Source organism: Nyctibius grandis, chromosome 9, assembly GCF_013368605.1.
Source record: "Nyctibius grandis isolate bNycGra1 chromosome 9, bNycGra1.pri, whole genome shotgun sequence".
Classification (NCBI taxonomy): Eukaryota; Metazoa; Chordata; class Aves; order Nyctibiiformes; family Nyctibiidae; genus Nyctibius; species Nyctibius grandis.
Genome location: NC_090666.1, coordinates 32,600,840 through 32,627,776, shown reverse-complemented (window position 1 = coordinate 32,627,776; position 26,937 = coordinate 32,600,840). Strand labels below are relative to the sequence as shown.

At 40.3% G+C, this 26,937-nt stretch overlaps 1 protein-coding gene across 1 annotated transcript in view; it reads right to left on the bottom strand.

Moving 5' to 3' along the window:
• Positions 1-26,937, bottom strand: part of KALRN (kalirin RhoGEF kinase) — a 526,387-nt gene that overhangs the window by 213,124 nt on the left and 286,326 nt on the right. The window contains 1 exon segment of the mRNA XM_068408148.1: positions 7,960-8,151. Coding sequence (XP_068264249.1) covers positions 7,960-8,151 — 192 coding nt within the window.

The following is a 26,937-nucleotide window of genomic DNA, read 5'->3' as shown; positions in this document are numbered from 1 at the left end:
ACAATTCTGAATCATTCTGAAACTTGCTAAGGTTTAAACAAACTGTGGCACCTTTCTCTAACCAAACAGTCTTACTGGATCCATCAACTTGAACCATTACGCTGACACTAATAATTTTAAACTAGCTGTGTAGACTCCGTTGCATACGTGTACTTAAGGCACAACAGAATGCATCTTCTGAGAGATGAGTGAATTACAGGAGTGTCCCTGTACAGCTTTGATGAAGATTTACTCAGTACGCAAATTATCACAGGCACTGGCTGCCCACTCTGTTGGCTTTGTACACAGCAGTAGAAGCTGCAAGGCCACATGCTGGAACTGGGAGAAGATCATCTTCCTCAGCTTCAGGAAATCAGGAAAATGGGCTGTAATATGACTAATAAAAGGGTACTTTATGAGAGTTGGCATATCCTATTTAAAGGTGCTCATAAAACACCCTTCTAGCTGCAGCATGAACCTTGCAGAGTGCAAGGCATACAGGCTGGAGACCCATCTCCATAAAACACATGCAAAAGCCCTCAAAAGCCAATGATGGTATTTGAGTGAAGCCAAGCAGTCAGTCAAGATGCTGCTGAATGGCCTGAAAAATGCAGACAGCAAAGTGTGAACTTAAATGCAGTCTATAGGAATCCTTTGTCTACCACATAGCAGAATGATGGAAAGTACTTCTCTTCTATGCACCTGCCCTTTGGTGCATGGAAGGGTAGGTTCAGCTTCCTGAGATTTGGTCTATATGGCTGCATTTACAAACATTTAACTCTTATTACCTTGATTCTGTCTCGCAATTTTTTGCCATCACAGATGGAAGAATTTTATTCACTAGCAGTCTGGCTGTGCTTCAAACTCCCCTGCTCAAGAGCAGGATGTGCTGCCAGGATACCACAGCTCTCTCCATTCCCAGCTTCTTAATCCTTCATGAAAAAACCTTGCTTCTAGACAACAAATGGACAGCAAAGAGGGGCAACCCACATCACCCCAGCTGTCCTGGTTCCTCAGTCCCAGATCTTTGGTAGCTTTACAGACAAGAGTCCTCTGCTCTCTGCCTGCAAATCCACCTCTGATGGGAATATCAGAATGTTTATGAACTGAGCATTTGTTTTTTTAAAAATCAGCATTTACTTAAACCCTTATAAAAGCATTTGCTTTTTTCACCCCCTTGTCTTGTTATTTCTCTGCTTACAATACCCACCCATCAAACTACACTGATTCAGCTCCCAGCAAAATCAACATTCATACTTGTAAGAGGCATAAATTTAAGGTTTGATGTTTCACAGCCCTGCAGTGAGAGGAGGGGCAGGTATTCTCAAAGTCCGATTTTGTATGCTGCTTTGTATGTATTTCAGCTGTTCATTTTATCCCATTGAAGGAACAAAATTTCTAGCTTTTGAACAAGGCATGTGGTGCTAACCCTGAAAAGTGCTGGGATGTGAAATGGCCAGTCGGTGGATAACTTATGTGCAGAGAGACAGTTTGGGTCATTTTAGTGTTTTATGCTTTCATTGGTTTTTAAATCTTGCTGTAATATGAGAAAAGGAACAAAAGCACTGTCCCGGACAGGAGTAGTGCACGAGTGTGCAAGACAAATAGTTTGTGGCAGACATCTTCAGAGATCAAGACCTTTTCAGGACTTCTAGAAGTTGCCAGCAAGTGGAATTGCTAAACTGATTATCCCCTTCACCACAAGTCTCTACTATCTAATGGGCAATTGCTCTGAAATGTCAATATTAACAGTTAAAGTCAAACAACAAATTATTAAGTTCAGTAACATTAACTTTGAATCCTGGGTCAATTTACAATGAATGACAGGATTATACAATATATCCCAGAACTACTGTCATGTTTGCTCCATGATTAACTTTGATTCATTCGGTCAACTCTTCTGATGAGAGTCAACAGCAGCAGACCTTAGCCCCATGAGCTTTCTGCTCCCTGCTTCCCAGCAACTCTGCCACAACACAAGGGCCAAGCCCTGTCAAAATTGTGACTTGCACTGAAATCATCTCCTATATTCAGATATTCAACTGAAGCAGAGAGAATTTAATTTCACAGGCCTTGGTTATCAAGTAAAATTAAGTTAGCAGTGCCTGCAATAAAACACTGTTACTGTTCCTAACTGACAGGGTAAACCCACTCCCATTACTCAATTGAGTAACCTCACTGATATCTATGGGGTGACCAAGGTGACCTGCTGAACACAAATAATTTAGGTCTATATAGGAAGCTGCCTGACACTTAATGGTCCAGGACTTTGCTCTCGTTTTCTCATGGCCTTATCAGACAAGCTGTTCAGAGTGAAACTTTCCATACCAGCTATCTGCCTAAGGCTGAACTTGATGAATTTTGAGGTAAAAGGTCCAAAATGAGAGGAAGGGGAAAAAGGACTTACTTTGCCTGTGTTAGAAAAGGAGTCTTATTTCTGCTCATATGAGATGCTCCAGAGCCTCCACGCTTTTAAGCAAGGGTTTGAAATTTTGCAGGGTTTAGCCTTGATGTCAAGAACATACATTATGTCATCCCTCTGAAAATTTGCCCAAATTTGGTCACTCAGAAGACCTCCGCCAAGTTCCAGCTTGCACATGTTCAGTAAGAACCTGTTAAGAGTTTGGCAGTTCATTTTTCTCAACATTAAATATTTCCTGAGCATACTCATCCCCCTATTATGTGGGCCAGATAGACCTGGCAGGCTCCACGTGGAACTGCAAGCACTAAGCACCTCATGCTATTGCTCTTTTGACCTACCAAGGGCCAACAAAGCACAGGGCACATGGCCTGAAACCACAGTACTGCCGCTCCTGCTTTTTGCTGCTGTTTTGCAGGACTCAAGACAACACAAAACTGGTAATCTGAAACCAACTGAGGTATGAGAAACCTATAGGTGGTAAAACATGCTTTTAATGCCCCGAAGAGCTATGAAGCAATTGCAAAACTCCTTTTTCATTCAGGTAACACCCATATACTGTAAATGGATCTAAATTCAGTGAAGTACCTTCTTGTTCTTAAATTAGCAACTTCATTATCAGCCAATACAACAAGTAACACAACAAACCTTTACTTCAGTTATATAGAGAATACACTGAGGTACATATACTTGCTCTTAAACACCTACATTAATCCTAAAAGTTTAAAATCCCGCCGATGAAGCCAAGAATTTATTTGCATGTAGACGTCACACCCAGCTATCTATGTGTAGCCTCATCTCAACACTTACTTGACAAAAGTAATTCCCAGGCCTTTCTATACTGCTGTTTAAAACCCCTGCACTGAAGCTGTATCAGAAACTGCTGGTAGCAGTATTTCCTCCCACTTTAAGCCAGGAAAAACAAAACTATGATTGCTAAATAGAGAAGATCTTTATGGAAAGTAAAGACATTTACAAGATGCTAAGTTGTCATTTAATTATGCAAGAGGATTTTAGAAGTTTTTAATGACACGGAAATGATGACTGCTCTTTTGTGTCTACATTTTTATACTTGGAATTGTAAAGTACACTTCAGAACCATAAGTATAAAACTGTGAGACCAATGCAAAATACTAAGATTCAGAGAATGAATTATGAGATGTTTTTATTATTTGTCTTGAAGATTTTAAGTCTTCAGGGTGTGATTTTATCCCATCTGCAACCTTTTCTCCATAAGGCTCAAAAACTATTCTCTTTTAAACAAAATGAAATGACAGCCAAGAATCTTGTATCATCATTTGATCCTAGCAGCTGAGAGCTTACAGAAAAACATCAACTATCATGAGATCTATGATAAAACTGCAAGATCTGACAATCCTGCCAATAATTGATTCAGATCTGAATTAAGAATCTGAATTCAATCACACTTAATCCTGAGAGAAATTATTTGGGTACAAGTCTGTTGAATGCATTTATCCCACTGATAATAATTTATAACTTTACCCTGCCATGCAGATAATTGGATTTGATTCCCAAGGTACCAGGTTTCTGCTCACACCATCAAGAATGCCTTGGCCTAAAAGGGTATGAAACTATTGACTATAAACTAAGAGAGCATAATAAATATTGTAGGACAGTGGGACACACAACATCTCTTTTATAGGCATGGCAATAGGACAACTATATTTCTCATGAGTTATGACACTAACAACCACTTAGGGAACTGCTCTAAATTTATGCGTCTAAAATGTTTTTACCATACCAGAAAGTCATAATTTCAGCCTATTGCATGTATTCTTAAGTAAAGCCACTTAAAAAAATATATCAAAATTATTGTTATGCTTAATTGACAGCCTTTTCCATATTCCTTCAACTGTATAAGTCAGTGTTTAGCGGCAGGAATCCTCTTATAATGTTTTCACGTTAAATGGGCAGTGACTCAAGTCTACTGTACTATAAAAAAGCCACTCTTAACTTTCATTGCTTGTGGGATATCCAGATTTAAATGGTTCCCTAATTCAACACTATATATTGTCCTGAAGAAATTCTAGCAAGGCAGATTACAAAAGGAAACATTTCTTTGACAAGATCACTTTTTAAAAAAGGGAGCTGGTAAAAATTTCTCAGGTGCTGGGAATCTGAGTAGTCACACGTGGAGATGAAGGGGTGGGCAGAGTACAGGTGAAGCAGTGAGAAGTTCACAATCAATGCACTCATCCACGCCTGGGAATTATCGCATCAGAAATGTAATTCATCTGTTCTAGGAAGACTGGCAGAAGTGACATGTTCGTTGCAGAAAGATATTTAGAATATTTCCATAAAAACCATGTCAGTAAGACCAATTATTTATACTTAATTCTCCCTTTCACCAGTTCTGTCTCAGTAGATTAATATATCAAGAAATAATGAGAATTTGGGAAACTTAGATGAAAAATACATCTAGGCCATAGTTTCCTTCATTATTGCCAAGAAAACATGAAGGGAACTGTTTATTCATTTCCAAGGACATAAGAGAAACAGTTGTTAATAGTTTCAGAAATTGTTTTAAGAACCACAAAGGGTGAAGTGAATAATGATGGTTATTATTACATAATTAATAATGCCTTCTAGAATAATGGAAAATATGTCAGTTGTTAAACATGTTAACATGCCAGCCAAACTACTTTCTCCTCAACCCAAGATACTCCCAGTTGATGGGTTTGGATGGGCACAGTCCAACATCAGGCACAGCATGGCAGGCAGGAGGGGCAAGGTTAATCAGGGAGGCATGTGTCCACACTGTAACTGGAATGCCTCCTGGTAAAACAGCAGCAATGGATCTCAGATCTCCCTGTATTTTACTGCTGCAGCAAAAGGATTTTTTGCCTTGACATCTGCTGGAATTTAAATCTGACTCCAAACTCTTTAACCCAACTAAAACTGCTACTCACTCAAAGGGAATTTTGGTTGATAAATCCTGACTTTAAAATTGGAATCTAATGTTATCTTTGTTGTTTGGGACTGAAATCACAGCAAATAGAGCAAAATTATTTTTAAGCAGTTTCATAAAATGAGCATGGATGGTGCAGATCTGACCTGGACAAGTAGGAGAGTGGCTAGAGCAAGGACCTGCATTTGGTCTAGCCCAGCTGTGTAGGCTGGGAGCTCTCACTGGGGCCAAGCACATTTCCTAGGCAGAGCCCAGGGAGGAACCAACTGAGATCAGTTGGTATGAAACAGAAAAAGGACATACTGTCACAGGCATGGTAGCAAAGGAAGGACATTTGTATTTCTTCATTTTTGTGGAATCTAGCTATCTGTTTCATATTCATATTGAAAATGACAATTACATTGGTTAACTCACCATTTTACAATAGACATGAAGGGCCAAGCAAGGCCAAGAAATGAGTAATTTCTACTTGAGCCAATCCATTTATAGCATTAAAAGGCCAATATAGATCCAAACATGTGCTAAGGCTCTCTTGTTGTAATGCTTTGCTCTTTGCACCAGGTCCTCCCTGGCAGTCTTTGGTTACTTCACTGTGTCTGTGGGGATCCTCACAGCTGGCAGACAAATACTAAAACCGCAGTGATCTCCTCACTTACTATTTTTGGCAAAAAAAAAAAGGTATTGGGCTGTGTGACTCCCACCAGTGCAGAAAAGTGCCACTGAAGGAGGCAGGTAGTGTCACACAATGAAATTCAATGAACCTTCAGAAAACCAGAGTGTTTGGCCCCCACAGGAGTGAATTAACACAGGGGTAAGGAAGTGAAAACTTCCTTTCTCTTGCAGAGCTACTGTGCATCCTCCAACGGTGGGGTGCTGCTGGAGACTGCAGTAACTTTAGCAGCCTCTTTGCAGCCAACCCAATGGCTGTCATTCATTCTGATGAATGTGGATTCCTGGGTCCACCCTGACTTTGGTGATGTCCCAGTTTTATGCTACAGCTCCCTCGTCTCTCCCTCTGGAGACAGAGGGGCACCTGGAGCCTGTCCACTCTGGATCTCCCTAAAACTGACAGCAAGTACTTACTGAGCTTCCCAAAAAGGCATCACAGCACCAGTCTGTCCCATGGGTAAACATCAACGAGACAGAGATTTAGAGTTTGCTCTCAATATCTAGTAAACAGCATTGACACGCTCACAAAAGACTGGTTTTTTAATAATTTCAAAAAAATGTGCATTTTTATACATCTGCATTTCTATACACCAACACAGGGATCGTTAAAACCAGGTGAGTGAAGCAGGCAAATTCCCTTCTTGTTGAAGAAGGGTAGAAGTGAATACAGTGCACTGCAATCCAAACCCCTTCATACAGAGAAGCTCTAGTTCCCAAACCCAAATTAGGCTACACAGTACCAGTAATAATCAGAAGAAATTCAGATGATAGAAAACATATTATACTGATAACTTCCTGGACTCATGCCTATCTTTGTGTTACTAGTCACCACCTGCATAGGTGAAGCAAGGTTAATCACAGTAGGAAACTTATGAAATAATTTTGACTGAGGAAATAACCAATTAAGTTTCCCCTGTGGCAAACAAGCATAGCTGCAAGCGTTTGAGCTACTCTGGAAACAATAGTGCTATTCACAAGCTTAAAGTAACTAGATTTTAGTATATTGCAGAAGCAGGATGTAAAAGGAAAACCTTCATGCAGCAAAAGTTATAACGGACACACTGTAACTCCAACTATCTTCCATAAATATACATGAACGTGTGCATACACCTATTGAAGGAGGCTACCCAACACGCTGAAGCCTGCTATACACAACTTCTTTGTAACATGTAAATCAACAAACACATGCAAAGCTTTCAGCTTCTAAGAGCATCTTTCTGATCAAGTGTGTTTTTGCAAACAGATGCTGCAGAGCATGAAAACAACCATTCTAACTAAATTAATCTCTCTCAGCAGAAACCCTATCTTTAAAAGTCACTCATCACTGAATGGCCTTTGGTCTGCAGAAAAATGTGAAGTATGCTTTAATTACATCCCCAGTGGCCTCCAATTTGATGTCCTGTCCACTGTATCTCTGGCGAGACAGCCTTATCTCTGGCTATTTTTCAATTACACTAAACAGCATTTATTCAGGTCCTCACTGATTCACTGTATCAGTATGTGGCTATTTGCTCTTTAACCGTAATTTTGAAAAGTGGTGTCTGCCTCATTAAAAAATGTAAGATTTCCAGTAACACTTAATAATGGCTACATTAATTAACATTACATTCAAATGGATCCCTCTGAGGATATGTGTGACATTGCTAGCATGTTTATACCTAATGTGTTAATATCAACTCATGTTCTTACAAGAGAATTCTTGCTTTATAACAATACAGTCTAGTTGTGAATTAAACACCACTTGATATGTTAGATATGCTGTCCCTACGTTTTAGTGTACTGTATCATTATATATTTCATTCACATTTTGATTCCTCTTTACAACAGTTACTCATATGCATCAGATGAACTGTATATCAGCCCTGCACAGTGAAGATGCCTTTTCTATGTCATCTGAGTTTTCAGAGTCAGCCTCTTGCAGCACTCTGCAATACACAGAAAAATGCCCTCATGCACATCTTACCTCTTTGGTGTGGGTATGGAAGGAGACTGACATGTCCAAGAGAAGTTTTCTCTGTTCCACCCTCCGGACAAAGTCCTGAATCCGTACTTCCAGATGCCGGGCTGCTTTATAGATCTCTTCAGGGTCACATTCCCCAGTCTGAGCCAACTGCTCTGCAGCCTCCAAAAGCTTGTCTGCATTGGTGTACGTATTCTACCAGCAAAAAAGCAAGAAACAGAGTATGAGTAATACAACTGTGGCAAGCAAAACTCTGAAATAGACTGTTTATACTTTCAAAGGCATGAAAGCAAGCGATTACCAGAGTTTTAAAACAATAGTAATAATTCCTACTGGTACTGCCATCTGGGAAAGGAAAATGTATAAAGCCACATAGATTAATCCCTGAGTATACATGAAATAATTTCTTATTTGAAACACACCATCCCAGCCCAATCCTGCTAGGCACAGGAACAGGACTGTGCACTTGTTTATTTCCAAGTCCCCTGGAATTTCTCAAAGATAATGTGATGAAGTAAGTGGGACGAACCTTCTCAGAAGCCTACGGTGCCTCACGTGACACTCGGCTACGAGCTTGTTGCAAAGGCCTCCCAACAGCTATCACATTACAGCACGTAATCACGTTGGCCAGAGATGTCTCAGCCTCAAGAAACATTTGCCTTCCACTGGCTTTTGAGATAACTTGAGAAGACTGTCTCTTCAAGTTTCTTCTACGTTTTTTCCTCTCGTCTACTGTTCTGCATCATATTTCTAAACGGAGTAAGTCTATTTGATTAGCTTGCAGCTGCGAATATGCAATGCTCAGATTGCTTTCAAGGGGTGTCATTTCCAGTCTGTCCGAGGTACATACCTGCCATCCATTACATAAGAATTTGAACACTTCACCATTCTGAACAGATTTATCCCATAGCCATGGCCTTTGCAATACATGAGATGTATTACCCCTACTTTATAGAGAGGGAACTGAAGAACGCAGAAGCTAAACGTTGTACCCAAGTCATGCCAGACTGGAGGAACAGAGGTGAATTGCATCAAACTTATCTCAGCTTTCAAACTATCTGTCCATCTTTCTCTCTCTCTTTCACATTTCTGGAAAACACCACTGAACTAATACACCGGAGAGTCTCATAAAGAACAGCAGAAATGGAAAGGGAGTGCAGACATCTTCTCCATAGCCATGGGGCAACAGTTTAGTCAGCTACAATTAGCTAACTAAACATAGCCAGCCCTTGCTGTCATAGAAAAGCTTTCTTCACTCAAGTTGAGGCCAACAGCTCTGTGGCATTTAAAACCTAACAAAAATAAGGAGAGACAAAGATATCAGCTTAAGGGTGTTTCCAGCACCGGGTGAGATCTTCAGAAATGCTCAGCGTTGGCCTAAGACTGCTCTCAGTGGGAATTTTAACCTCCCCATCAACAGAAGCAATTGTAGCAGTTTCCTTTTCAATTTCCTACTGAGAGTCCTTCTCAGTTTAAAAATGCATTAACTTTACACATATGCACAAAATACCTTTGAACACTGTGGACACACATGTACTTCTGAGCATTAAAGGAACACTGCCAAACATAAAAGCCATGAATCAAGTCATGTTGTTCTTACTTAGATAATATCCTGCTGCAGTCAATAACAGTTGCTGGAGAAAATACTCAATACAAAGATGGAACGCTGGCCTCCAAGTGTTTAATGTGGGGAAATATTTCCAGTTATAAAAAGCAGAAAGAAAACAGCTCATTCACTGTTCATTTTCCCAGTTTCTGAGGGCTAACTATAAATATACAGTTTTGCATTTCTCCTTTTGGACTGTGAAGAACATATTCTAGACAGTTTTGTTACCAATAGTAAATTTTTATTCCCTCACTTTCAGGCCACTGCTGTAATGGTTAGGTTGTTAACAGTGGCAAAATTTTATGTTTTAACAATCATTTTTTTGAAACCTCTTTAGCTGAGAATTTGTAAAAAATGTTCCACTTCATATGATCTGAATTAGGGTCCAGTTTCACTTAACAGTATCCTTTCTGAATGATCCTCTTCCAATAGTATTTGGAGCAAATGCCAAAGCTAGCACTATTTTTCAAAGTCTACTCCACTTTAGGGTTTTTCACACATTACCACTACAACAGCTCAAACACCAGTCCAGCTCCCTGGGCAGAAGGCTGTCCTCTGCTTTTACTTATAATATTTAGTATATTTTCAAAGGCATTCACTCTCCGCTTATGGCACAGATTTGAGACACAAATACCTTTGCTGAAATACAGTATGAATACAGCTTTGCTGTATTTTAGAGATCCTAATTTCATTTGTTTGAAGCACTTCATACTTTCTTGGTGTGACATAACCCTGGGTCACGCAGGGTGGGAATCCAAAAGAGAATTAAGTCTCATGATGAAGAAAAGCATGTAATGCCTCCTTGTCCTGCTACCCCCAGCCAGAAGAGGTTACCTCAAATTCCCAGCCCTTCTGACATCTGGAAGGATCTACCAGGTGCACGGGATCTAAGTACAACTCCAAACTGGCATCAAGATTCCAAACTTTGGAAGAAGGTAAGAGCTAATACAATTGTGGAAGGAAATTTTTGCTACTAGAAGGACAATCATGGCTGTCCTCTTTTCTGCAAATCGCAGACCCATGGAAGGTTTTCTGTGGCATCCTGAGGAAGGTGACATCAAAAATGGCTAATCCCTCCAAAGGGAGGATCCCATGAAGAATCTCTCTTCTACATCTGTGGAAATTAGCTCCTGTCAAACAATAATAGCACAAGTTCCACAGAAATATAATCTATGAGTTATAAAATTATATGCTCTGTGAAACTTCAGGGGTGTGTGGCATCTTTTCCTAACGTTACATTAACCCCTGAGAGAACTGTCATGTGTAAACCCTTGAAATTCTCAGTGATTTGCTAACTGACATTACATACTTCTGCACCGTTTCAAGCACAAAACCAACTTCCATCTCAAATCTCTTAATAATCTTTCTATACTGATCTTTGCATAATCACCTATTTCAATAATGAAATCTGCAATCACAAGAAAATGAAACTGCACCCTTCAGGTTTTAGAATGGAAATGGCTGTAATATATGCTCTTGGAATTCATCTTAGACAGAACCAAGAGGCTTTTATCTCTCTTCTGTTTCTTGCAAATAACCAAAAAGAAACAATTATGGAAAAGAGATAGACTAACAAAACCTATACAATCCCCTCCACAATTTGGAATCAGAGGTGATTGTTGTCTTATCCCATGGCAATATTTACTGACAGGATTCCTATAACCTTGGTTCATTAATTGTTAAGAGTCTGATATTCTGTAGCAAGGTGAAAAAAATGGTTTATGAAAAAGCTGATGTGAAATTTGCCTGTTACATTTATCATGCTTTCCTTTGCATTTCAGACCAACAAGCACCAAAATGTAAGGATCCATTTCCATCTCTGACCCAGGTAGCAGATCTCAGCTGAGATTCCACTGTGTCTCCATGCTAATGCGTATGAAGCCATCGCTGCATTGGAAATGCACTATCCAAACACAGGTCTTTCAGCAAACTGCCCAAGAGATTTCTTTAAAGTTGAAACAAACATTACTTTGTCCATAATCTTTGTGCCAGAGAAGCGTTTCATCAATTGTTCTCTCCAAATCTTTTTCACCCACAGTAGGACTTGCACTGATTCTCAACATCAGAGCGTGCTGCCTGCATGCAGTTTGTGCTTGGCCTGATCTGTTATACAGAAAATAGCATTGCAGTGCTCAGTACAGATCAACAAAAGGGCCCCAGTTCTGGTTTGAAAGTATTTGGCATTTTTTTCCTAATTAAAAAAAAATTAAATGAAAAAATGAATTAAATGGAAAAAAAAAATGAATAATGCATTAGTTAATTCTTGGACCAGTATATGGTTAGAGGCAGCAGAACAGAAATATTTTGCCTTTCTTATGATATGTATTGAAGCTAAAGAAGTCTAATGTCTTAGTCACTTATAAACAAATTAGAATGGAATGGAATGGAATGGAATGGAATGGAATAGACTAGTTCAGTTGGAAGGGACCTACAATGGTCATCTATTCCAACTGCCTGACCACTTCAGGGCTGACCAAAACTTAAAGCATGCTGCTAAAGGCATTGTCCAAATGTCTCTTAAACACTGATCTTGGGGCATCAATCACCTCTCTAGGAAGCCTGTTCCAGGGTTAGACCACCTTCTCAGTAAAGAAATGCTTCCTAATGGCCAGCCTAAACCTCCCCCGGTGCAGTTTTGAACTTTTCCCACGCGTCCTGTCACTGGAACCCAGGGAGAAGAGGTCACCACCTCCCTCTCTACTTACCCTCCTCAGGAAGCCATGGCAGAGAGCCATGAGGTCACCTCTCAGCCTCCTTTTCTCCAAAATACTTTTCTCCAAAAGAAACATGCCGATCATACGTATTTGTGCTTTTCACTGAGCCCTCCCCACATTTTTAAGGCATCAATCAATGTAGTGCAGCGTTTTGATTCCAACCCAAGTGCATTTTCAGAAAACGGTTCCATGTAGTTTTCCCTCTACTCCTAGCAACTACACTTGTAACTACTTTATTGCTGCTTCTTTCTAGGCAGATTACATTGAAAATAGTTGTGTCTAATGGTAGTCCAGGGCAGAGTTTGTGGCCCAAATCTGGGCATTTTTTTTCCAGAATAATCTCCCCTTGCACAGTATTTTACAGCTGTTTATTGTTTATTTCATTTGAGAGGTTTTCATGGTAACTGTCTCCAAGGTCTCCAATGTGTTATGAACCACGCCAATCAGCCAGAGAAATACGTCTAGCTGTATGCATCAGGAGAAACATGGGGTAGGGGAATGGGGCAAGTGATCAGACACACTATCTCATTAAACACAAGTGACATACCCTAGACACTGCACTTCCTAAGTAGATGTTTAGATATGCTGAAGGGGAATGAGGCAGCACTGGTTTGCATTATTCTGTGTTAATCAAGTTCTGGGGCTGTGAAAGGCAGTTCCAGGCAAAGGTTCCTCATATTGATTCGGAGAGCTTTGTCACCTAGGTTTTACCATGTAAAAGGAAGACATGGCATCTCTAGAGGCCAGTAAGTACTGACTAGAGAGAGAACTTAGATGACTAGCTTAGATCTGATCTTCCTGACTAAACACTAGTGATGTGAATCCCACCTTATGCCTGTAGGCTGAAGCTCAGGCTTTATCTGATGTGATACCTCCTTTATGTTCTTTAGGGTCATGACTTGACTCTTCAACACCAAAGATGAAATCGTAGTATTATTACTCCTGCTGTGAAGATGGGATGTTGAGACGAAGTTCAAAGCCTGATCTATCTCTCACTGAAAACAGTAAAAAGGATCTTCCTGACTTCAGTGAGAACTGGGTCAGTCTCCTAGACATTTACTCAAGATCACAGGAGGAGACAAAAAATGGCAAAGGGCTAAAAATAGAACTCCAGAAGTCTCGCACCCCTGTTCTGTACACTGACAGCAGGTAGCACTCCTCCCTGCAGAAACTCTAGCACAATCCACATTCATAAAATGGTAATTAAGGAGTTGATTCTGCATTTCTTCTCAATCCTTATAAACTATTGTTATCCTTGATTATCAAGCTCGGTTACTGCTATCAGATTCTTTGCTCAAGCCATTTTGTTAAAATTAGCTCCAGTTTTTTGTTTAGGTTAAGTGATCTCACAGTCAGGCTTTTGTGGAGAATTATATATTTAGCAATTTGATATTCTAAAGCTAAAATGAGTGACCACAATGAAGCAATTTCTTTGATAAATAAATCTGGGGTTTAAGGAAGCATCCATCTTTGTCAAAATTCCTCCTCCCTTAAGAAGGGCAAAGGCTAAGTGCATATGATGATCTAATGTAAGATGTGATTTTATACAGTTTGAATTTCATGTAATCAAATCAAGACCTGTATTCTTACTTGTGCTCTATTGCTCTAATTCAAAACAGACTTACCAGGAATTACAGTTACAGAAGTTAAAGGCAGAACATCTCTCTGAGGTCATGCAGCCACTTGCTCTATCAAGGACAGGATTGTTCCCTACTGTACACTAGACTGGAAACTTCTCCAGACCTTTTTAAAAAATATCCAGGTTAATGAAGTTTCCATCACTTTCTTTTGCAGACTGTTCTTCCCTTAGATATGGCAATTCATCTTAAGTTTTTCTTGTCATAATTTTGCCCCAGTTCTCCTTGCACCGCCCTTGAAGTTTGAGCTCTTCAAATACTACAGCCTGCTATATTCATCTTTTGATGGACATGTAAGAACATGCCTACCTTTAAATGAGTGAATCCCATCTGTTTAAGTAGTTTAACAAATGAGGGTCTCAGGTAAGTTTGTAAGTGCAAGCATGTGTGAGTGTGTGTCCAAGTATCAACCACTTGACAGTTTCAACGAAATTACTACTATTCTCAGAACTGCATCTACTTGCAAACGCAGTCTAGGAACCAGAGTGCCTGGAATGTCACCTATGCTTCAGCACACCAGCAATGCATAGAAAACCTCTCTCTCAACTCCTGGAAAAGTCATCTTTGCACCTGGTACATGGGGTTGAAAGGTTTTCACGCCTCTCATCTCCCATTGTGGGACTATGGCTCATTCACAATATTTTAAATTATTTTTCTTCAGACATTTTCTGGCTGAGAATCTGTATTTACTTCTTTCCTCGCTGACATTTGAAGCTTAGCTCAGCTCAGCTCAGGAACATCCACAGATTTGGGGAATGTGAAGTTTGCTCCCATTTCAGATGGCTAAGAGGCCAGATATAATACCACCCTGGCACTAATTACTGCTTTACACCTCCAGTAATTCCATCATTTCAGTGGATTATCTAAGCATAAGGGATTTTTCATCATAAATTAGAAATAAACAGTTCCCAGGAATGACGAGGTGGATATCACACAGCATCCTCACTAACCATCGCCAAGAAACAGATATTTTTTCATGTATCGTTATCTTTTATTTATGATTTTCCCTCAGGGTTCACATACAAATTGAGATGAATTTATTATTTGAATTTAAAAGAATGACACTTAAACATTATATCAAATGCTGAAACCCCAGATAAATTGTGTAAAAGCTACCTTAGACCTCCAAACTAATAAATAAGCAAGATTAGAATTAACAGCTGGAAATACATTAGCTAAAATAATTCTTCTTTGTGCTATTTCATACTGAGTGCTTACTTTAGATTAAAAAAATGTTGCCTATGGTACATTTTATCACATCAACTGTTCATCTCAATCAGGAGTGCAGTCATACATCAAGTAGAGAATACTCTTATTACCACAATCAAGCTAATTAACTCCAGTGTGATCAAAACCATTATTCAATGAAATGCCAGTGAAACATATAGTGAAATATGTTTTAAATGCCATCTAATATCACACATCATATCCAATATTAATAAGTATGCAAAGACACATAGATGCAACGTGCATGCACATACCACACACACACAAAGAACAAGCTAACTTCTTAGCTCAGTGTGGTCAGCTTAACCATCACTGAATTCTTCTGTCACTACTGAGAAGTACCATTTATGCAAGGACTTTACTTTGAATGCTTCCAAAGCTATTTTCTTCTTCTAAATCAGAATGCTCAAAAGCATATTTGGCAAAAAGACCTAGACTTTTCTCTGCTTAGATTTTATTTTTAAATGTTGCAAGATTCATTTTTATTTTTGTTGCAAGGAGGAAGAAAAGGGATTTCATTCTTTTTGTAAGCAGAAAGACTACACCCACCAAAGGCTTCACCTGAAGCCTGGTAAACATCCTCTTTCCTCCCTATTTTATCTCCTCTATTAAATAAACCACTAAGCACTTGCTTTACATGAGATAAGTAAATAGTCCTACTCTTTCCAGGGAAGCAATTTGCACACTTCATGTTATAAGGAGTGTATATCATTGTGGGAGTTCACTGGAGTCTGATACACATCCTTAAAGAAGGTGCAGTTTAAGCTACCAGAAATACATGCACCCTTACACTTTGTGAGATGAGATTTAAGAAGTTTTGATCTACAAAACTCCACATAGGCGCTGGATGAACAAGAATGACGTTTTAATCCCACAAAACCATCTTCGGCATCTTTGCTGAGGCAAGAGAGGTTGCCAGTTGAGACAGCAGTGCTGCCCCAAGAAGGCTCATCCACTCGGTCTAACACACAAACAACTTCATTTACAAACTAAAGAACCATCAGAGGAAACACTTTTCAGAGACTGCACTGAAAAAACTTGACAGTTTTAACTGAGGTGGTCTCACAGCCCTTCAAAGCCAGCAGTTATGCCTCACTTTGGCACCTTAAGGCACCCTAAATATTAGGCACCCTAAAGAGTGTCTGCTTAATATGGAGGCTCATTTTGTGCTTATAGGGGAAGGAGTAGGAAATATGATGACAGGGTTATGCAGGTAAAGTTCGATTAATACTCTTCAGAATATTTTTTTTCTGTCACCTTACTGCTCTTCTGGGAGAAGCACACCTAAACAGCATATTAAAATGAGATGATGAAATACTCCTGTTGCTGCTAAATATTTTCAATATTTCATGGACTCTATAAGGATGTATAAGAATTAGGGAAGATATCTGAAATTGATGATTATTGGCAAAGTTTTATTCTAGCATTTGATCCTTGGTAGTATCCATAAAAAGAGCTTGATCTCTTCTCTCTGAGAACATCCTTGCAAAGTAACAGGCACATGGACGTGAGCAACAGCAAGGACAGCAGAACCATGAAGAAAACATAACCAACTGAGATGCCATTATACAGTAGCTCTGGTATCAGACATGAAACCAAACTGGTTTTAAGGCCCCCCAAAAAAATATAATCTGATATTGGTTAGTGTTATGCGGCACTGTGAGTGTGCCAGTAAAACAGTATTACCACTGCACAATGACTTGATAATTGGGTAATTAGCAGAGTGTATGAATGAGAGCTGCTCAGGTGACTACAAGGCAACTGAGCCTTTGAAACTCAGCAAAGGTGAGGAAAGCATTTTTTTTTGTAGATATGACAAGGGAGCACAAGAAGGCAAACTGTCAGGAGGGAAATGCAGCATTTTGAAAGCTTCTCAAATGATAAATATCATCAACAAGCCCAGACAGTTCACAGCAAAGCCCCACAACTTCTTTTTGATAGGGGGAAAAGGGAAGGTGAGTGGAGAAACAAAGAAACATGTGGCAGCTCAGAGGTGAGCAGCAATCTAGGAGGGCACAGTATTGTTTTCTGTCCCAAAGGCTCAGCTCACATCTTTTCTGAGCCCTGCAGACATGAGTACAATCATGACAGCTTTATCAAGTCCTGCTGGTCTCCTGAATTGAAATAACTTCAGGGTTTAATATCATGCTCACAGTCTGGAGATTTCAAAGACACAGCAATTACAGTATTAAAAGGCTTCAGACTGTCAGCAGCATTGGGAAAAGTCAGTACCAAATACAACTGACAGCACTGCTGCCTTGAAAACAGAGGCAGAAATAAACCTACGAGGACGTAAATTCTGTAAACTGCCTGGCTTTGTTTCTAGTGTCTAGGTTTTTATGAAACCCGCTTTAAATAAAACAGCAAAGCATTTCCTCTCCCTGTTTCCCCCAGAGCCACTACCTTGACTCAGCTGTGCCTTTATTTCCATTAATGTAGAGACAGGTTATAACATCTTTCCTGAAGCACATTTTGAGGGACACGGGACTGTTCATAGAATGCAATAATGTTTAACAGAAGAAAATTCAGCAAAACTTTGTCCCAAATTCTCCAAAGCTTTCAGCTTAAGAATTCCTGTATAGCCAGGTATAGAGACTAGGCAGTCTGGAGCACAACACATCACTTAACAATCATACTTCCTTTCTGTCTGGTAATACATGACAAAATTATTACTATATGCAACACAAGCTTCTGCAAAAAGGTAAGTCTACCACGAATGCATCATAGGACCTCGAGATTTGCAGTGAACTCTATTTTGCCATAAGTTAAAGGCCACCTCTGACAAGCAAACTGATGTTTGGCAGAAAAAATACAGAGGAAGATATGCCAAAGGCTTTTAGCAGGGTTAGTGCACTGCTGCTACCTCAGGAAGGATACAGAGATTTAATGACATTTTTGCTGCTGCTCCTGTGAAACACAGATTCCCTCCCTGACACACTGGATTGCATCAGTTCCCATGCACTGACCCAGGTGGGAGTGGTGCAGGAAATGGGCATCATGTCTTGGGGTGCAGCTGAGTTAGTACCATGTGCTAGCACTGTCTATATTCTCTCTAGACTCGGAGGGAAGCAGGGAGTCCCTTGGTGTTCTCCTGGATCCCTTCTATTTGCCCAGGTAAGTTTAACTTGTAGCAAAGATTCACTTAAAAATTGGTCTTTCCATCCCGAGTAAACCTCACACTTCAGTACACTGCCTGCTGAAGACAAAACACATGACGACAATAAAACACCAACACCTCTGTTTTGTTGACAATTTGGATATATCCATTTGGCAGGAGGAGGTTTCTCAACATACCCTGTGAACAGGAACGGTAACACACCACTTGCCCACCATTCAGATAACCTCTGTCCCCATCCCCCTACTCTCTGGACCTCAGATTAATTTGATGGCGAATGCCCCTCTGCTGTCTACAAGAATAAAGAAGCCTCCCCAGCTTCAATTAAAGTTGGACTAACTTTTTACTTCATCTCCTTGTTCCAGCTCAGCATCCTTAGGAGGTCAGCAAGATAGTCAGAATCTCTTCACTGTCAACATTAATTCAGCTCTCAGTCACGGCTTACACATTGGAATTTGTTTCAAATGAGTAGAAACCATTCTCTGACTCTTATTAGATTTATAAACCAATTTTTCACCACTGTTATTTCCCTGACATGTGAACTGTCTGTACAGCTTACCCATCAAATTAGTTCTTCAGAGGTGCCACCAAAGCAAAATGGACTAAGGGCTTTCTCTTCCCTAAAACTTAAAAAGATTAAAATATTCTGTAACAGCTAGTGAGAAGTACTGCATATTTATAATGAGGAAAAATAAAAGGGGTTTTCACTACCCTGCAAGTCATAAACAATTTTATTTATTTATTTTATACCAGACTTATTCATATACTTCAGAAAAGTTCCAGACAGGAACTAACATTTTTCATGTTGGTCAGAAAGCATTCATATGGGGTGCATTTTAAAAATGTGTTCTACTCTTCAGGTTATCCATAATCACAACAAAGATTTAGAAAGATAACATTTTTTTTTATTTCTGGCTCTTATTAGGCGACCGCACATGATCTGAGATAAATACGTTGTAATAATGACTTACAATGAGAGATCTGGTACAGAACAGTACTCCCACCAGAGATCTTCATGCTATAAAATGTATTGACTTTTGGCATGTAGATGATCTCCAAGAATATTGCAGGCATATGAGATACTGCCTGTACAGTCAACATCTGCCAAATTTTTTACTGTAAAAAATCCTGAGAGCTTTCTAGTGTACATTTAATGTTGCCAAATTCTTCCCTCTCCCTATCCAATCCCCCTTCCTCCAAAAATCCTAAATCAGGCCCCCAAAGGATAAGACTGGACATAATATGAGACAAAAAGATCAGAGAAAATATCTTTGAGTTGTCTTTTGATCTCTCTCTGCCTGCTATCCCGAAGTCCCAGTTTTGTGCCAAACCCCAAGCAGTGGGATCTGGGCACCTGCCCCCATCCCTGGAGGCATGCCCAGCAGGTCCAAGCAGAAATTCACACTCCTCTCACCATTCTCATCCCAAAATAATCTCACTTATTTTGTGTCCCTATCCTAGCATACAAATTGGATTCTGCTCTGTGCTCTGAAGTATCTTTTTCTGTCCCACATTTACATGCGACTACAAGAAAACTAAATTTACAGTGATTAAATGACCTAGTGACCCAATTACCAGTCCCAAGGGGCAGCACACACTCTGGTGAGTTGACTGATATTTCAGCATGGCTGCACAGCCCTGGCTGTGCTGTGAGGCTGCTTCTCTCCCATTTGGTTTTCCATGCATGACAGAGGAGTGGAGCGGGAATGGAGCCCATCACTCGGTGTGCTCCCAGAAACTGTGCTGTGGCACAGATATAACTAGGAATCCTTCGGGAAAGGGCCTGGCACTGGGAGGGACAGTTTGCCACCCTGTGAAACCAGTCAGCAATGGTTACTTTTTACAAAGGAGGAATGGTGTGAATGCATTCCTGGCAGGGCAGTATTTGTTTGAGCCGCTTTTGTGGTGCGAACAAACAGCTACCCCTGATTTTAAAAAGGATTCAACGAGGTCCATTTTGAGCCTAAAACAAACCCCAGAAGGCAACAGAGAGTAACACTGAAATTGTACTAGACCTCTCTCCCCACTTAATATCACCTATTTCAAAGTAAAACCATGGAGCACTGCAGGTTTCAAGTCCTTCCTGCACTCAACTTTGATATGTGGGCATTAACAAATCCAAGTTCTGGTTGTCAATATAAATCCCGGCCACAGGCAAAACAACCAGGAGCCAGTCGCCAAAAACTAGCGCTCAGCCATCTCTCCTCTCCATGCAGAAACAACCTTCATTTCACTGAACACTCAATGCATTCGCTTCAGCTCTCAAATTGACACATTCTACGTGACGGTTGCACTTTCCATTCCCTGATATTAATGAGTCACAAATGCCCTTTTACGCTGTGCACTTTTGCAGCCAGCCCTAATATTACGCCGGGGGAGGCAAAAGCAGGCTCTGTTCTCCGTTTGCTGCATAGCTGTGGATCTCGCTAATATCACGCGGAGTTACCTACACTGCGCAGAAAAAACAACCCTTATGCATTGAACAAACACTCTAATAATAATGAGGGTTGCATGTTAATAGGGCACGGTGTCACTGGAGCGCATAGCGGTTTCTCTTGTATTAGCTGCATACTAATATAGGCTACCACGCTAGACAAACACATGCACACACACTCTGACAGTTCAGAAACACCTCCTGTCTCAGTCCCTGACTTCTTGCAAATTCTGCAATTTCTTTCTCCCCAAACAAGCTCCATTATAAGTGTAGCGACACAAGAAGGCTGATTCTGCTTGCTTTTCTCATGTTAATCTTAGAATTTCTCTCCCTAGCTCAGCAGAGGCAGTACAGGGAGAGGAACCTGAGCTTTTGCATGTGGTAGTGCTCTGAACCAGACACTAAACAAAGATGCCTAAATGCCTCAAACCATATACCATTTCCATAGTGACACAAACCAGTGCTTTCCTGGGGCTTGGTTATGCAAAACCAGACCTCACAGACCACAGTTACGGAGGGTAATATTAATGGCTGGATTACACACCCTGAATCAACAAGTGAATTATTTATAGACACATTAGGATTTTTGTCCCTGTTCACACACATGTAATTCCAAAAGACCTCTATAAATCCACTGATGCTGCCCTATTTCTATACAAGAGAAACTGAGATCTGAACTCTATCCCAGGGAAATAAATTTTTAAAATAAGTTTATATGCAATAAAATGTTGGTTGAATACTTTCTATTTATATATAATCAGTATAAAACATTTGCAATAGTCTCATAATGCAAGTTCAGTTTTTAGGCAATTCAAACACCTTATGTGGGAATAACAGGACATCCTTCATCTGGACAATTAGGGACCTGTGACAGGAAAAGAAGAGAGGAACAACCACACTGCCAAGCAGCTTCTCTGCAGTATAGATACAGACACTGAACTGGATTCTCCATTCTTTAGAACAAATTAATTATAAGCAAGTTATCTGAAATTGGAAGTGTGATTTTGTTCTAAATCTTGTGCAGCAGAGTGATCAATCGGACCCGGTTATTCTATTCCCAGAACATTTGCACAATGACAATGACCACTTAAAACCTGTCCTTGAAAAATATTTTGCTCTGTTACTGAATACAAATCTCTCTGATATTGGCTTAATCTACATGGAATTTTCTTTGTCTGCAAAGCAGCATATTTGTGATTTGCAGCAATGTCACAATACAGATGCTATGGCTAATGTGCCATTCTCCTAAAGACACCACTGGCTGGCTGGGAGGGAGCAGCACAGCCACAAGCAGCTCCTTCTACTGCCCTATGACAAAATCAGAAAGTAAAAACGTCGATCAGATTCATAGTGTCACCCTTCTCCCCATGAGCCCCTCTGCTATAAGTAGCTACAAGAAATTGAACTGAAGAGTACTAGTCCACCATCATTACAAATGAGATTTGGACATTGCTGCAATTAATCTTCCTGAATCAATAGGTACAGTTTGATAACCCACTGACCTGCCAATGACAGCACAAAGAAAAACGATCAGAAGTGATCAAAAGCCTTTAGATGACAATGGTTTTCACCAACGTACACAGGTCAGTCTAAACAGCTATGGTTCATTCAAGTGTATTTCACAGAGACTGTCAGTGGTAAATATCTTCTGTTTCAGCTGGATGTTTATTCAGTTGAGACATCAGTACCATATCGAATGTATTTTTAGTATGCATGTTATATAATGCATCAGTGTTATAATTTTCCAATGTTGTCGAAGAAATCTATGGCCTTGAAAAAACAAATTCCAGGATTTTTCTTCTTTAGGACATTTTGGCTTTCTTTTCTGATTCAAAATGAAATGAATTCAAAAACTCAGAATTCCCCGCACAATAGAAATTCCATTTTCCAGAGCCTCTAGAATTAAAAATACATATTTCTTAAATAGCTTCATTGTTCTCCCAGTCTGCCATGGGAACAGCATTCTGCATTTATAGGCAAAGTAAAGGAACATATTTTAAAGGTACAAAAATAAACCTACCCAAATAAACCAGCGATAGGAAGCTAGCTCCTGGCAATTGTCAAAAATGTATTGTGTTGCCAAGCCTTGAGATTTTATAGGGAGTATTTAGATTGTGAATCATGCTGCAGGCAGTTTAATGAAAAGATCCAGCTGTCATGTGATTTTGGAAGAGAAGAAATAGGAAAAAAAAAATCACCTCTAACTCAAGGAGAAAGACACTGAAATGCAAACTCAGAGACGTGGCATAATAGGCACAGCTCTTCAAGTGATTTCCAGGAAGATTTCTGTGCCGTTATAGGGCCTCTCTAAAAACAGGTTCCCTATTACCACTAGATCGTGGAGTAGCAACAGCCACCAACTCAATTACATTGCTGTGCAAACTTCCACAAGATTAGCCAAGATGCTCTTTCAGCACCCCCTGCTAATGAAGTCCCCATGGGTATGTCTAGATCATGCAGTGGAGCATGGTACTAACATCCACAGCGTACTCTGAGGAGTATCACACTTCCTCAGGGAAAACATATCTTACATGACCTGTGTCTGACTTAGGTCTGGCAGCCGAGTCCCCATAGCATTACAGCTAACACTGCTATACTGCTCTGCCCTTCCCAGCCTTTCTGGTTCCTGGCTCAGGCTGTGCAGAACAGTTCCAGTACCTCTGCACTTGCAATGCAGATATGTCCTGAGTCACCCAGAAGCTGCTAGACTTCATGCAAAAAGTTATACTAGTGCTTCCATGATAAAATATCTGACTCTCCAGCTTCAGACAACCCATATATAGACAGTTTCATTTTTCTCTGCTGCCTGTGACCGCCCGGTGCAGCCTGCTGCCAGCCAGGAGAAGAAACCAAGAGCTCTGGAGCCCAGAGCTCCTGCACCACTGTGCAAAGGCCTGTGCAATCTGCTGCCAGTGGGCATTTCTTCTTCTTTGTGTAGAAGTAAATACATTTACATAAATGAAGTGAACAGGAAACTGCAGATTATAGCTTCAGAACTTGCCAGTGACTATGCAAAAGATGATGAAGATAAGAGCAGGACTGATTTTTTGTTGCCTGTTTCATGTTTTTGTTATTTTTAAAAGGATTTGGCATTACTGAAACCACAGTTGTTATTGCTAACTTCGAGCATAGTTCTTACCAGCTTTAATTGTCTGCTTTCTCCCTGTTTTGGCCTAGTATTTCATCCTACACAGGATTTTAGTCACCCAACCAAAGGGAAAAATCCATTATGTCCAGTCAGTTATTCCTTTCAACAATCAGGTAGGTCACAAAATTTAAAAAAGTAATTACAATAGTTAAAAAAAAATTACCCTGGGACAGAGCTCCCTAAGTGCTCATTATCAACACGGGCTCCTAATTTATGCCTAGTTGTTTTACATCAGTACTGAACTCCATGCCAAACTTTAGAACAATGACATCCAACAGAGCTGGAATTTGTATGGGAAAGCACTAGGTTTTTATCCTGAAGGCCAAACAAGTAGCTGTTTGTAATTCAGCTTTGGCCTGACTATTCCATTACCTCACTTAGTTTTAAAGCAGTTCAAGTAAAACTATGTGGGACTAAGATATCACAGAATACCATTTTTACCTGCAGGGTTTCTACTGAATCCACTGGATATTTCACATGACAAACAACTTAATCATATTTTTCTACATATTTACACTTAAAGTTCTTCTTATCTTCAAGAGCGTTTTAAAAACTCTGAACTGACAGCATTTTAGGAATAATGGAGGAAGGGAATACACTATGCAGGAACACTGGAGCACAAATTGCTTCTCAGATGAAGTACACCATCTGATCTTTGATTTCTAGTAGACAATACAGGCCCTTGGCTTTCAAGGTCTCCTCTGAAAGCCTTCCCTTGCAGGAAATACATTTACCTCCCTGAGAAGAATAAAAGGAAGAGCTGAATCTTAAAGGAACTATATATGTACACATAAGGTTAACTTTGACGGTTTAAAGCCAGTGTTCAGGTGTTTAATCATCATCTTCCAAAAGTTGCCTTGCAGGAAAGCAAGCATAGACACCCAAGATCAGGAAAACTGAACAGCTTCCCAAATGGCATACTGCCCAGCTCAGCATTTTTGCTCGCATTTTGTCTGGCGCTCTTCCTTTGTAATAATTCAAGAATAGTCTACTGCATTGCATGTATACCTTGGCAAAATGGATCCTGTAAAACTTTCAAAGTCAGGAATACAGGACCCAGCCATGTACCTAAATCAAAACTGGTTTAGTCACAAGGCCTGAACCAAGAGCTGCCGCACTGGACATACAGACAAGTCCCATGAACTTTGATGGCCACAGCTCAGCCTCCAGTCAACCTTCTCATTGCGTTTGATAATGAGGGACAACTCCGCACAATTTGAACCAAGGTTGTTCAGAACATGTGCTTTGTTGCATGCTGGAGTTGTGATATTTTACCTTGTAAACATCAGCGTCTTTGGATTACCATGAAAAATACACCAACTATTGCATGCAAACATTCACACAGGTACTAAGTACAAAACTCAGTTGTAGCTCTGAGCATAATGTGGCCCAAGAGCCTTGAAAGTAGCTCCACAGATCCGAGAGCAGCTTATCCCATAAACACAGATGACAAGCACCACCTTGCACTGAAGCATGGACCGCCCAGCTTTGCATTTAAAAAAAAATAACAGGAGGGTTGTTTTTCTGGGTGACCTTGAACAACGTGAGTTTTGGCAGGGGTGGGAGAACACCAAGGGGACAGCGTGCGAGCCAGCTTCCACTTCTGCTTCATTTTACTTCGAGACAATGTTTGGTTAGTTTGGGTTAGAAACCTCAGCTCTGTTTCCCATTAGGGGAGTGAAAGGCTTTTCTAACGCATTGCGAGTGCCATCTGCAGGCTCAAGTACGTACAGGAGGGCGCACGCATGCCAAAAATGCGGAGAAACCTGCCCGATAGGAAATCTTAACAGCACATCTGATGGGAAAGCTCATAAATGCAGCAAGACTACAGAAATGCTTGTTTCAAATCATTCAAAGCACAAAAGCACTCAGTCATGCGGCAGCAGAGTGCAAGGGATTAACAGAGCAGTTTCCCTGGTATCTTTCCTAATTCTGCACAGGCACAAATGCAGTGATGCCCTCTGTGAGCTGAAGAGGATGTTGAGAAGGCCACTTTAACCTCAACTGTGGGAATGTCAAGGGGGAGGAGAATGACCTGTGGCCGATCTCTGCATATACAAAGAACAGGAGAACGGTTTCCAACACATGCAGCTCAACTCAGTAGTGCTGAAGCATTGGGAGATTTTGGGAACGCAAGCCAGCTAACAGAATTTTCCAGTTGGAAGGCACACTGGTTTTCAGGATAAAAGCCCTGAATAAGGAAACGACAGAGTCTAAAATGAAATTATCTTTGGATTTACAATCATAACTGGCTGAGCTATGGTTACCTGATTCACACAAAGTAATTCCAGACAAAGAGGCTGTCATTGCAGGAACATTGCAACTACATCCACAGAGTGGTCTTTCTTTAGTGGTATCTTGATACCTACCTCATCGATAATGCCTGACTACTAAATTTCACTGTGCAGCAGGCACTGTGCCTAAGGTTGGCATTTTCAGGGTGGCAGTCTGTGAACAGCATCAGCACTGTCTGAGAAACGGTTGCAGGTATATACAAAACAACAACCCCCGTCCCAGGAGCTCAGGCTTTTTAATCCAAATTCAAACATTTGCCATCTGTGTGTTCCATGTAGAATAAATACAGTCAGAAAAATTGCCAGAGCATTGTCTAAACAGCAGTTATGAGAGAAAGGGACCCCAAATTATATTTCCTATGCCCACAATGCAGTGCTCTAAAACCACTGACATTTTCCAAGCCCAGCTGTATACAGGAATGTGATCTATTTGGGCCATGCCTGATTGGATCATTACATCCAGATTTATAAATCTGTGGAGTTTCTAATCAGACATAGAGGGAGGGAGCACGTTCCACCTCTCAGTCTAGTGCCTTGGCAGGTCAGTCAATCAGAGCATTTCTCAGCACAGCAATCCCAGATACACCACTCTTCTTTACATGCAGTGAGGCTGCATTCAAAAACATGGAATGTTTTGCCCACTGTTGAAAATATCAAGAAAACTCATGAAAATTGCTTCTGGTCTGACCTTTGCAAATGCTTTCCTCAAACAGTAGTAGATAAGAACAAATATATCAGAGCCAAAAGAAAGTCAATTTTGAAGAATAAATTTATACAGTATGGTTCTGAAACTAACTGCATGTTTT